A 14,438-nucleotide genomic window follows, 5' to 3' on the forward strand; every position below is an offset into this window, starting at 1 on the left:
GGGTACAGAGAAATAACAGCTGAGTCCTCAGGGTCCCTTGGGTGTATGATGGGTAAAACAATATACTCTGTTATGTCCATGGTACTGCTCATGTCTATAGGCGACGGTTACCACTTTCCATCAGGTGGGCAGTCAGCTTTTTTTTATACTACAAAGTGGCAAACAAGCATACAGCTCATCTCGATCACATTAACATTCAAACAAAAAACGCATCAAAATCAATGCATCCGTTTTGGAACTATGATGCCACAGATAGATACCAGATTGATAAGCAAACTTTTTTGCTTCAGGGATTAAAGCGATTTAATCAGATTTAAGATATTGAAATGCGGTATAGTGTATTTTCGAGAAAATTTTGTTTCGCTGTGAGCGGTTTTATTAAAATAGCTTCAGAATTGGGGACGTTACAGCGTAACATCAACAAACAAGTCTGTTTGAAAACAACCGTTTAATAATGTATACCGCAATCTCATGGTTGCGACCATTTTAATATGACGTCATTTATTTTATCGTTTCCTACTTTTCAAGCTTTTTCATTTGGTACCCATATTAACAGGGTTATTATTATTCACCATTTTGTGATGGTGGCCATTTTGGAAATATTACAATACTAACTTTTAAACGCGACTTCGTAAGCGTGACCAAGATATGTTTACTCACCGGTATAAAAAATAGCCTATATTCTTTTTCTTCCCATATTGTACGTATATACTAAATTTAATAATAATTTGTTAAGCCTAAAGGAAACAAACAAACATGGAGGAAAAGAGATTGTTAGTAAATAGATTTAACAGTAACTATGCAATGCACCCCCTGGAAATAATAATAAATTATTATTATTCAATTGGTCACTATGGGCCAAATGACCTTTCCTGATCCTCGCCTATCGTCTCTCACTGGGACCCGCCAGTATACCGATAGCGCAGGCCGAGTTACAATTTCATCTTCACCCATTAAAAAAATCAAACAAACAAACATGCTCACTTTCGCATTTATAATAATAATATTCATATAAGTAATACAATATTGCAGGGCTCCTCAAACACTTTCTTTACATGTCTAATGGTTAACTGGTGGAAAGTGTCATATGGCTGTAAGAGTGTTCATAAATTTAACTTGGCAAAGTGCGATCAAGTCGTAATTATCTCTCAATTTTCATAGATAATTTTATTATTTTAATGTTTCTGATTGTCCGACGACGCGAGGCTGGTGTATGATATGGTTGGATGCAGGTTTTGATGTAGATCTACTTGCCTTAAGGCCTACATCCGACCATAGATTATTAGGTTTTTTTTTTTTACATTCCTTTTCACATTCACGACATTCCTTTTATTCATATTATTTGTTTCGGTGGTGTCTTTTGAATTTGTTTATATTTTGTTAAAATATATCCAATAATGTCCTAAAATTGATTAAAGTACAATGGGACTGACGTGCCTAAAAGGACAAAAGTCCCTAAATAAATAAAGATAAAAAAAAATGTTTTTGCTTAATAATTACAAAATGCTGTATTTGCCAACTAAACCGTCAATTTAATACTGTATAATACTTACCGTATCCCTTTTCAATAAATTAGCTCCAACGAACAACACAGCATTCGACTCTCCAGTAAGTTTCTTATTCTCCACTGTTACGGTTGAAGGCATTTCAATTGCCTCTTCAGATATTAGAAGCAGCTCTGCTTGCACCAACGGAAGGTCCCCGAGCACTTCGCCAACTTTTTCTATTATCGGTTGTAAACTATCATTCTTGTATTCCTCGTCGGCGAATTCGATGCTCTTAACCTTATACGTTTGTATGTTCTCAAGAATTAGCTGAATATTAGCACGGAGGCAGTCTTCAAGCTATACAAAAAGGAGAAAATTGTATCAATCTGAAGAATTCTGGTGATGAAAGACGTGATAGTTCATTATATTCTTACTCTCTCACCACACTGAGATATAAATAATCTTACCTTTATCTTATTTTTACCAAAATTCGGTATAAATATGTTCTTCTCCAACACAGGTACACCCAGTGGCACCCTCTTGGAAATTGGCGTGGCATGTAGCCCTCGGATTTCTACACCTCCAGACCTAAAGGTCCGTAAATCACATAATCAGATAAAATTAACCTTAATGAAACGAATAAACACACATACAACAATATCTAGAAAATCTTCGTCTTATTCTTCTTTCAAAGTTTATTTACAGAACAAGATATTATGAGTGCATACTTTATGTAGACATTCAGAATATGAAATCTTTACATCTACTTCAGCCTAATTTATAAATTGTGGAATTTACTACGTGTTTATGTTTTTTCCTTTAACTTTGAGCTTTTTAAGCGAGACATGTAAATATATTCATGAAGACTATTAGGTACTGAATGAGCTTTTAATTTATAGATTCTACTAAACCGGACTGACATTAACTATAATAACAATATACGTGTTTAGGCCACAGTATCAACTGTTTGATGAGATCTTATTTTCTTGATTGGTTACTAATAATAACACAAGTATTACCTGATCACATCAACATCATGGTAGACTCGGACTTCAAATGAATGTTTCTTCGATTCTGGATTCATTTTCGAGATGGCGTTATAGTGAATATTGACATCGACAGACAGTCTCTCAATCCTGGTTGGCACGAAGAGACCACGGGTGTCCTGGCCAATGATCTTGAGCTGCAGCATGCAGTCCATGAATGTGACCCAGTTATTGACCCAGGCGATACGACCTCGGGTTCCCTCGACGTTGCAACCCAGTACTCCACGGAATAAGCCGCTAAAATGAATGAATGAGTTAAAGTTTCTAATTTCTCACTAAATTTTTACGTAGTAGGAATAGAGAATTTACTTCCAAATATGGCTATATATACATCTCTCATATTTTCTTCAGCCACTTTCATAAATCTTATTGGCATCGACTTTTGACTACATCTGATTATGATAACTCAAAAAATTAAAATATTGCATAATTATTGTATGCCTGATGTGAGTAACTGTTATCATTATTATTATTAAAATTTCGCAAAAAAATTAAAAGAGAATAATATTTTCTTTTCTATATAACAACAGTAGCAACAAAGCAAACAGTCTATTAAGAAACACCCAACATAACTTAAGAATGCTTGCTACAATGACAAAAGTCTTGGATCACAGTACTCAATACCCAGTAATAAATAACTATTTAAAACAGAACATCTAACACCAGAGGGAGACTTTGTACAAAAGTCGATTGCTTGGGTACCTCTGTCCCATTAGTGTTTCAACCGTGAAGCAGTTGTGTTTGCATGGCTGTGTTTCGGTTTGAAGAGTGGGATACGGCGTGAATTTACTCGGTACAGAGGAATAACACCTAAGTCCTTAGGAATGGCAACGCATGGGAGGTATCATGGGCGAAACAGTATACTCTGTTATGTCCATGGTATTGCTCATGTCTATAGGCGACGGTTACCACTTTCCATCAGGTGGGCCGTCAGCTTGTTTTCCATTCTAAGTTGTATAAAAAAAAATCTAACATATCTACAAAACTCGTAAATATCGGAGCATATATCATATTGCCCAAATACTGATTGACTATAATATAAAGATTTCACCTATTTTCATTTAGACATTGCAATATTAGATCAAAGTATTTTTTTTTTGTTTTACAACCTACCTGTACTGATATCCTCTAAGTCTGAGTTCCTTATAGAAATCTTTAGTGAACATGTGCTTGATATTAGGTCCTGAAGCCTCAGGTTGAGCAGCTAATGCACGATACGTCTGTCCCACGTTCTTCTTTGCATAGACGCGGCCAGTAACAATTGATGCTCCACTTTCGACAATCTTTCAGGAGTAAAAGAGACGATATTACTACTATTTCCACTAATATCGTTAACCGTTGTTAGTCCCTGAATTGTACCTTTTACAATATCACGTTCGTCTATAGACGGAAGAATTTTTTAATAAGTAGTTTTTGAGTGTATCTATTATAAACAAATAATCAAATTTTTCTTCTTTATAATCTTAGTGAGACAAAAATAAAATAAGTAGTAAAATAAAGATATGGAGTAATATTGAGCCTATATTATAAAAAAGCAGAAAAAGAAAAAGAAAATAAAAAAAGGTTTAAATTAGAAAAGGCAAAATGTTTAATTCAACAAGAAAGTTTAAAAATCACTATTTCAGTAACCTGATGACACAATCCAATATTTAAGATTGTTTTCACAAGTAAGTAAACTAAAAATTTTATAATATCTACTATACCCATAAATAAGTCAGCTTTTAGCCATTTCACTGATTTATAATTTTCTTAAAGAAATCTCGGAATCTTAAAACGTATTATTAAACTAGAGGGAATTTTAAAGATTGGCTTTAGGATGCTAAAGAGTCAGAGAAGAATGATGACTTTTCTCTGTCTCATCGAGGATAAATATGGGCACTATAAAGCGTATAATATATTTACTCACTTCAAAATTACCGCTTCCCTTTTGTACCATAACAATGAATTCTAGCTGTCCATCTTTGGGAATGTTTGTAGCTCTCTGGAAGCGGACGTTCTCGAAGACTACAGACACTTCAGTGAATAGTTCCCCCATCATCATACCAAGTGTCTCCCATACCAGGACCAAGTATCCGGTGGCCGGATACAGGGTACGGCCTATTGTAAAATAAAACTGGTATTACATAGGTTGTCATGAAAGACAACTAGAACAAAGCGCAAAAAAGCATTTTAAAAGAAATTTAGCATTAGGACCCTAGCAAAACCTTACAATCGTGAAACTCACCGTCAATGACGTGACCAGCCATAAATTCACAATCTTCATCGAATATAGACATCTTGACGGTTCTCTCGCCTGACTTCATCTTCTCTTGGGCTTTGTATGATGTGACATACCTAAAAAAATACTCATTCAGTACATTTTGGTTTTGAAACTTTCTTTAGAATGGCAAACAAACTATCGGCTCAGCTAATGAAAAGTGGTAACCGTCACCTATAGATATGAACATAATCACCAGTAAAATTGTAAGAGACGACTAAGATTCTTTAAATGGTACACTAAAATAAATAAATATTTCTTTAAAAACTGAAACCTATTTACAGATTATTTCTGTACCCTCTGCATGTTCGACTCTTCCCTAACCATTTTTTTTAAACGAACATGTTATTCCACGTTGTTTGGCACGCTTTAACTCCGCATCTTGGCAATATTGCAGTCAATGTACAAAGTGGCTGCGATAGATCAGAAGGGAGCTATTTGTTTGCGGCCACTTGACTGATGGCACCCGATTAATATACAACTCGACGAGTCTTTATTGCCGTCTGTTCCATTTGTGCGTGCTAAATTGGATTTCGCGGATGTATATACAATTTGAAGATTACGTTGTACAAGACCAAAGGATAGATGGATGGATCGTGTGAAAGATAATACCAGTACCTACGAATCTAGTCTACGAACGAGCGACGAATTTTTTTTATACAACTTAGAAAAGCAAACAAGCTGACGACCCACCTAATGGAAAGTGGCAAAGGTCGCCTATAGACAATGGCAGTACCGTGGACATAACAGAGTATACTGTTTCGCCCATGGAACCCCCCATGCGTTGCCATCCCTGAGAACTCAGGTGTTATTCCTCTGTACCCTGTAAATTCACGCCATATCTCACCCTTCAAACCGAAACACAGCCATGCAAATACAACTGCTTCATGGTTGAAACACGAATGGGACAGAGGTACGAATATACGTTTAGCTGGATAAGATAGAACGAGACGCGAAAACGTGGTAGAGAGGACGTCTAGTCGCTAGACGACTAAACTCTAGTGTTGAATAATAACTGTCGTGAATTATAAGTGTATTGTAATTGTTTATGTCGGGCAACCCCGAATTTATGCGAGTAAAGCCGATATAAATAATAAGAACGTCTAGTGTTCTGTAAGGGTAGGAAATATATAGCAGTTTCTGTATCAGTTACAATATCTGATCTGACTGATCCAATAATAATAATCATCATCATATGAGCCGTCTGCTGTCCACTGCTGAACATACTCGTAAGTCTTCCCCTTGGGGGTTTGGCTGTAGTTGCCATGTTTGGCAATTTAACATTAGGTAAGGTATTATACAAAGCAGGCAAGTTAAATTTATAAGTTTAGATCATATTCAATAACTTTTAAATGGTTTTGAATGAAGGATTCTGTATCATCATCATCATCATATAACTGTCCACTGCTAAACATAAGCCTCCCCCTTGGGGAGTTTGTCAGTAGTTGCCACGCTTGGCAGGTGAATTGGCAAACGCAGTTAGGCTTTGGAGATGTTTTAAGAAAGACGCTGCTGTCCATCCCTCGTCCTTCATAGTCATCTCATCGTCAGTCACCTTTTATGACATCCACGGGAAAGGAAAGGGCGTCCTATTCTATGCCAGGATCACACGGCAAGTAATGAATATGTTATGAGTCTATTTTCAAAAAAATTATATTGGATAACAGCCTTTTACATATTTTAAAATAGATATTCTGCCATCAATGTCTAGAGGAAACTAATACATAGATATCGAATCGGAATTCATATTACTCGTGCTTAGTTGTTTATTCTCTAGACCGATCAATTAGTTCTCGCGTTTTATATATATAATATATAAAATTTAAAGATACTTTCGACTACTTATTCGAAAACTGTCATTGGCAATATATTGGATTGATATCGATATTAGATTCAAGATAGATATATAATTTATTTGCATCACTTACAACACACGAATAACACTAGCTATTGGTACATATTTAAAGGAATTAAACGATGCATATACAAAAAAAAAAAAACAAAAAGAAAGTACATAAAAGAGGTTACACAATTTTAATTTCACAAAGATAGATGACACAAGAGTAGATCTGCTGAAACGGTAGACGATTTTTATTTTGTATACTATTGAATATTTTTTTTTTTGTTTGTTTGTTTTGTTTTTGTTTTGTATGCTACTGTGCGAGTCGTATAATCCTTTGAATATTTTTTTTTTCTTTCTTTCCTTCTAACAGACGGATAAACTTTGTGACAAATAAAATAAAAGACTAAAAATACAGACTCTCGGAACGAATAGTGAAAGAATCTATTGATAAAAAAGTTCCGCATAGAATGAGACAAAAATATCCGCCGTCTTGTTTCTTAAAGTGACTTTGCATCTTTTCCAATTATGCGTGTTAAATACACAATTTGAAGATTACGTTTCTAGTTTTGACGTAAATGGATATCGACCTAAGGATGAGATGGATGGAAGAGGGTGGACTGCTGGAAAGATAAGAGCGAATCTTAGATAATATAAGGTCGGGCTTCTTTAGATAAGTAGCGAAAGAATTAATCCATACATACGTTTTGGTAATAGATAGAATGAGAAAACAATGTCTGGCGTCTTGTATCTTTAAAGTGTCTTTATTGAGTCTGTTCCATTGATGCGTGCATATATATATATATATATATATATATATATATATATATATATATATATATATATATATATATATATATATATATATATATATATATATATATATATATATATATATATATATATATATATATTTATATATTTTGATTTTATTTTGATTTTGAAGATTGAGATTTTGAAGGCATTCAGACGCAAGTTGAAGATAACAATTTTAGTTTATGTTGGTCTATAAAGCAGTAAACGTAATAAACAACATCATGAGTGAGTGTATTGGGACACTGTAAAGCTTATACAGTTGATGTAATAAATAAATAACATTTTTTTATAAAATTAGTATAGACATGCTGTACCCGGATATTGTTTTCGAAACCAAGCAACCAAACCATTATATAACCATGAACTGTAAAGGCACCAAAATGTAACAAACAAACATACATTCTTTTTAAATATTAAGTAGCAAGAATACCTGAAAATCATTCTCTTTATTCAACAGTCAGATAAAAAGCTTACTTACCAATCTTCGCTGTGCTCCCACTCCACCAAATGGGACAACATGGGCGTACCCTGTGACACTGGGAACTGCACATGCGGGTAGATGTTGGCTAGTTGCGGGTTCAATCCTGACTCGTACAATCTGTAAATAAACATTTTATTTTCAAATAAACCTTTTTTTAAAAGTATGAAGTTAAAATGGTAACATCGCCATTGCGGGATACCAGTGACGATGACGTCAGGTCAGTTGACCACCATGAGAAATTTAGCAATAATTAACTATAATGATTTCAAGTATTTTTGGCTGTGTTTTGGTTTGAAGGGTGGGATATGGCGTGAATTTACTGAGTACAGAGGAATAACACCTGAGTCCTCATGAATGGCAACGCATGGGGGGTATCATAGGCGAAACAGTATACTCTGTTATATGCATGGTACTGCTCATGTCTATAGGCGACGGTTACAAACTTTCCATCAGGTGGGCCGTCAGCTTGTTTGTCATTCTAAGTTGTATAAAAAAAAAGTAGAAGTAGCATGTTTACCATAATGATTTCCAGGGAGAATCGCATAGAAGACGATCTGACAAAATATATTGTTAGTAAAGGAACCTTCTACTAACAATGTGCGAATTCGAATGATTTTTATATTCGAATAATTAGTAATTACTAATCTTATAATTCGACTACAAAATTAGTAATATACAAAATTTTCGTATTCTAATAATTTTACTAATTAGTAATTCGATGTAAACTACAAATTGCTAGTTTTTACTAAATATAAAATGACAACACTTGACTATTTACAAATAAAGGAGCTACCAGCGATCGGGTCGACTCGGCTATGTTCGTACCGACTCGTATATGAATAACTTAATGAATGATTTTACCTATTAGTAGAATCGTATAGTAAATGAAATTAGTAATAGGATGACATTAGAAATTGGATTAAATTTGTAGTCGTCATTCGACTACTAATTTTTATTTAAAAATTATTCGAATAATCCGATAGAATTGTTCAGTCGATTAATTTGTAGTCGAATTAGTAAAGTCGCACATCACTACCTTCAACCCTATTACTAATAATATACTCTCCAAGACTTCCCATCTTAAATACCTGTTACCATATCATTGCTAGACACAGATTTTTCCTTATAAGAGAAGCATATATACTATTATAACACCAGTGTTTCTTTCATCCTATACCCTCAGATACTTCAAACGCAATGTGACAACGCACTTAGTAAGCTAGTACATATAATGCGGTCAACCGTTGAGTGTAAATCATCCTCTTTTCGGTTGATCGTATTCATAGACCATATTCTCTGTATTTACTCAATATGGTGTATTTACATATCGTGCTATAATAAAATTAAATAAAATAATAAAAAAAGATACTGGCCAGACGGCTTGGTATAAATTTTTATTTCGAGTTCTCCTTCTCTTGCAATGATGTATTATGCTTTGTTTCTTTAACCATTTATTACACAATTCTGACGATGAAAAGAGGACAAGACAGTCTTATATCTATATCCTTTTCTTCCAACACTACAAATTATTTTACACAATTAAAAATTTTAACCTTCCAAGAGAATCTATGCGAGAGGCTTCGTATCCGTACCTTTTACTGTCACTACAAAAAAATTTAATGCGGTAAAAACAAGCTCTAGAATATGTATCGAAGACGACATTCGATTTTCATACAGCTCAGAATAGCAAACGAGCTGACCACCTGATGGTAAGTGGTAACTGTCACCTATAGTTGTAAAATAACATGGGCATCACCCCTCTTGCATTGCCATTCCTGAGGTCTCAGATAGTATGCCATCGTAATGAGCACTAGCTACTTGGATAATTATTAAAGTACTTACTTTCCAAGTGCTGTGAACAGAACTTGTACGTTATCTTCATGGTTCTTCTGAGTCAAGGATATATTGATGACGTCCTTCTTGAGGGACCGCTGAAGTATGGCTCGGAGTAGACCATGTGGAGCAACTTCTATGGTGATAGCGTTGTGCTGAATTAGCCGAGAGGTTTCTTCAAAGAGGACTGGGCTCTGTTAAATTGAAGGATCGATTTTTATTCAAAGTTTGTAATAAAGCTTATGATAGAAAGGAAGGGATTGTTAGTAATACGGACTACAAGTCTCATTGTTAGTCAGGTCGACCTCCGCGTGTTTCCCCCTGAAAACCATCGTGCTGAATTCCAGGTATATTCATGACGATGGGCTAACTGACCTGCCTTTTCATTCTCATCTAACATTTCTTAATGGTACACCGCCGATGTACCGTTAGCGCATGCAGTATTATCATTCCATTATTATATATTAAAACAAAGCATACGATTCCTCTAAAATAGAAAGAGGAGACTACAACACTTGCAATACCAGAAATATCCCACATATGTTCGTGTCATTTGTGTTCTTGAGTTACAATACTTAATAATTTCTATGCAAATAAAAAAAGTCTGAAGAAATATGTAATCTTACCAAAAGATTATTGGTGTGGTATTCTGCAGATGATAATTCGGCTTTAGGAGTCTTCCATTGGGCCTGAGGGACTGATGTGGACACCCAACGTTCGGAACGAGGTTTTGGAGATGGAATGACCTCCCTTAAGTACTTGAGTAGTCTCGGACCTGATAAGATACAGAAAAAGTTATTGGGAATACTTACACTAAATTTCAAGTAGTACAACTAGCATTACCAACCGTGTCGTATTTCGTGGGACGTTACATATTTCTTAAATATATTTTTCAGTGGGGACAGACCATGTTCCATATGTTCAAAAATCTTTGAGGACCTATCGGACTCGACGCGACTTGTTAGTGAAGGGTTATTCACTACTATAAAGTGCACTAACAGTTAAAAACGTACAGTATACGTAACTATTAGACTGAGAACGATACAATCAGTATGTATTTATAGATTTAGCATTCATAACGTGTTGTCCCGAGAGAAAAAAAATCCCGTATATTTTTGCAAGGTACTCGATCGTTTGTCTCTTTTTAAAGGAAAAACTAAGTTAGCAACCCCAATCACAACTCATAATTTTGAAATATACTTGAAAATATTTTTAGTACATAATTTATATCAAATGGTGCGCGTCGAGGAGTAAGGTATACGCGCGCGCAGTGACAGTTGAGGAAAGAAAGAAATTGTTAGTATTGGCAGCTCTATTGCTGGCAATATAACTTTGTCAGGTTAATATCCACATGGTTTCTCCTGGAGACCATCATCGTTAATTCCCGATGAATTCATAACCTGTTTTTATTCTCACCTGTCACCTTTCACAGGTGATTCCATTATCATTTATTAATAAAAATCCTAGTGGCTGCTGAATCTCTGAATAAGAAAATGTAATCCTGCGGAATTTTTATTACACAGTACTTTTATTACACTATCACTTAATAAATCAAACATGTTATAAATAAAAACTTTAAATTACTGAAAAGACAATTTTAATTTATTTTATTGCAATGTAAAATGCCCTCTGACGCGCACCGAACCGCACCGGTTAATGTAAATCGTGCGTTGGACACTTATTTTTATTAAAAAATATATTTTTAAATTCTCTCATTGTATTCATAAGTAATAAAATTCGAAATATCTGCATATTGACTTCTTGACTTTGGCACATAGTTCATAAAAACAGGAACCAATGCAATCATTCAGGTAAAATATAAAAAAATGCCTATTAATAAATTATATATATATATATATATATATATATATATATATATATATATATATATATATATATATATATATATATATATATATAACTTCCAGTGATGCGACATTTTAAATAAGTATCTCCATAGATTTTATTTTTATATATTTTTTTCTATTCAAATTAAACTACCCTCCAAAAATAAGCATAATATTATCTGGTATACAAATTGGGAATGTGTAATTGGCTAATGTACAGTGTAAATATTATATTTTTAATTATTCTAGATATAAGCTGTTGATTCCAGATGTAATATTAAAATAAAACTATAAGTATATTATTTTAAATTACTGTTTTAATATTGTTTTTGTTTTTCTATTTATTTGCTCATCACTTTACATTGTCAATTATATTTTCTGTTATTCCTGTCTACGATCTACTGGTAGATAACGCCATATCGAAGTTCGCCATTTACACTATCTTATTGTATTAAAGATTAATAAATAAATGAACAAAAATAAAAAAAAAAGTAGATCAAATTCTGCATGTATAATTTACATACAATTACACACACACATTATTACATTACATACGCAAATAATGTACCTATTGTCACCGCAGCTCCCTCGCGGCTGAATATAATTTGACAAGTGACAAATGAGTCGGGTTTCTTACCCCACGTTTCTATCTCCAAACAACTTGTGCATGTTTACAACTTGTATGTATGAGATTTGTCTTCCAAAATGAGTCAATTCCGAATTCGTCTGAACAATTTAATATTGATTTTGAACCGGTTTCGATGATTCTTTTTAGAATGGATACGTTTTGCTCCCATCTGACATTACTGTTTCTTTATAATTTAGTAAGATTAAGGCAGTTAATAGTTAACGACTGATATGATGATGCCAGATGTTTATATATATATATATATATATATATATTCGTTATATATATATATATATATATATATATATATATATATATATATATATATATCGCACGGGTGAAAGAATTTTCAAAATAGTTAAATTTTGATATAACCATAAACTATAAATATCTAGAAGAGACCTTATCTTTATATATATATATATATATATTCTTGAGTGAAATAATTTTCAAAATTAGTTAAGTATGTCTTTGAGTTAATCCATTACAATCAAAAAATCAAATTATCCCTCTTTATATATTATTTGGTATACAAATTGGGAATCTATAATTGGCTAAATTAAGGTGTATTGTAAATATAATATATTTTTTGAAATATTTTAGGAATAAGCTATAGAATCCAGATGTAATATAAAAAAATAATATATAAAAATAACACTATAGATATTATACAGCAGAGGACCAACTCCCAGCAGCAGTATTTCCAAACAGACACGACATTGAAACCTTCATGAAAAGAGCATTTCTTTCTAAAGACCAACAACACACCCGCAATTTCTCTGATATTGTAGATGCCTAAGGGCAAATTTAATCAGATTTTGTACAAAAGTCGATTGCTTGTGTACCTCTGTCCCATTCGTGTTTCTACCGTGAAGCAGTTGTGTTTGCATGGCTTTGTTTCGGTTTGAAGAGTGGGATATGACGTGAATTTACAGAGGAATAACACCTGAGTCCTCAAGAATGGCAACGCATGAGGGGTATCATGGGCGAAACAGTGTGTGTCTATTATGTCCATAGTACTGCTCATGTCTATAGGCGACGGTTACCACTTTCCATCAGGTGGGTCGTCAGCTTGTTTGCCATTCTAAGTTGTATAAAAAAAATCACTTACCATGCTTCTTTTGTTAAAAAAAAATAAAAAAATATAGATATCTCACCAGCATCAGCAATATACCGCGAATGGTACGCGATATTGGAGCATGGCACCTCCTTGGCGAATATTCCTTCGCTGGTCAACTTGGCGACGAAGCTCTTCATGATATCAGCTGGGCCCGATATGGTACTGGAGTCGGGGCCATTGCGGCAAGCCACCTCTATCTCGGGCGGGCACATGGATTTAATCTATTAAACATTGGTTTTATGTAGACACTTTAAACACTACAACCCTTGACGAGATGACCCTTAACAATGTGAAACAAAAGTCCCCCGTAAAAGCCTAACCATGAAACAAAAATAAAAAAATATATATATTAAAGTTTCTTCAGGGTTAGCAATGCGCACGTGATACCCCTAGTGTTGCAGGCGTCCATAGGCTACAGTGACCGTTTACCATCAGACGGGTTGTATGCTTGTTTGCCACCTTCGTAGTATTAAATGAAACTTACATTTGATGCTTACCTGGTTATAACCAAGCCCTATAGCAGCCATGGATCCCCTGATGAACTTAGTCTCGATAGAGGCCAGTCCTCGACTGTAGGCAGCCAAGATCATCTGCTCGGCAGTGAAGCAACCGTCTGCGTACGCGCACCCCAACTCGCCTACACTGTGACCTATGATACAGAAGTAACATTTATTCTTTACTATCTGGATCCCGCGACAGCATGAATTAATATATAAAATTTCGTATGTGTTGATTCCTATATGTCCCGTGCGGTCCCGGCATAGAATAGGCCACACCTTCTTTTCCCATGAAAGTCCTAAGAGACGATTAAAGGAGGTCGAGGGATGGGCAGCAGCGTCTGTCCACCCCACATCTACAAACAGCTATGCTAGAATGACTGGATTTCGGATATCAAAGTGTCATTAGGTAATGACTCAATCATCATATCGGCCATTTACAGGCTACTGCTGAATATATAGGTCTCCTCCTATTGGAAGATTTTGCCTGTAACTGCCAAGCTTGACTATCAGGTAGACAACTGCAGTTAGACTTTGGTGATGTTTTGAGAGGGACACTGTTACCCATCCCTCGAAATTTAAGTTC

The 14,438-nt window shown here is 34.5% G+C and overlaps 1 protein-coding gene across 1 annotated transcript in view; it reads right to left on the bottom strand.

Annotated features, from left to right (window-relative positions):
* Positions 1-14,438, bottom strand: part of LOC113514967 (fatty acid synthase-like) — a 49,039-nt gene that overhangs the window by 13,198 nt on the left and 21,403 nt on the right. Inside the window, exons 13-23 of the mRNA XM_031908453.2 lie at positions 13,853-14,004; positions 13,393-13,576; positions 10,387-10,535; positions 9,770-9,954; positions 7,925-8,044; positions 4,758-4,867; positions 4,440-4,630; positions 3,647-3,816; positions 2,507-2,770; positions 1,955-2,075; positions 1,554-1,844 (exon numbers count right to left, since the gene is read on the bottom strand). Coding sequence (XP_031764313.2) covers positions 1,554-1,844; positions 1,955-2,075; positions 2,507-2,770; positions 3,647-3,816; positions 4,440-4,630; positions 4,758-4,867; positions 7,925-8,044; positions 9,770-9,954; positions 10,387-10,535; positions 13,393-13,576; positions 13,853-14,004 — 1,937 coding nt within the window. The remainder of the gene's footprint in view (positions 1-1,553; positions 1,845-1,954; positions 2,076-2,506; positions 2,771-3,646; positions 3,817-4,439; positions 4,631-4,757; positions 4,868-7,924; positions 8,045-9,769; positions 9,955-10,386; positions 10,536-13,392; positions 13,577-13,852; positions 14,005-14,438) is intronic.

Source organism: Galleria mellonella, unplaced genomic scaffold (assembly GCF_026898425.1).
Source record: "Galleria mellonella isolate WM207_F2 unplaced genomic scaffold, CSIRO_AGI_GalMel_v1 utg312, whole genome shotgun sequence".
NCBI lineage: Eukaryota > Metazoa > Arthropoda > Insecta > Lepidoptera > Pyralidae > Galleria > Galleria mellonella.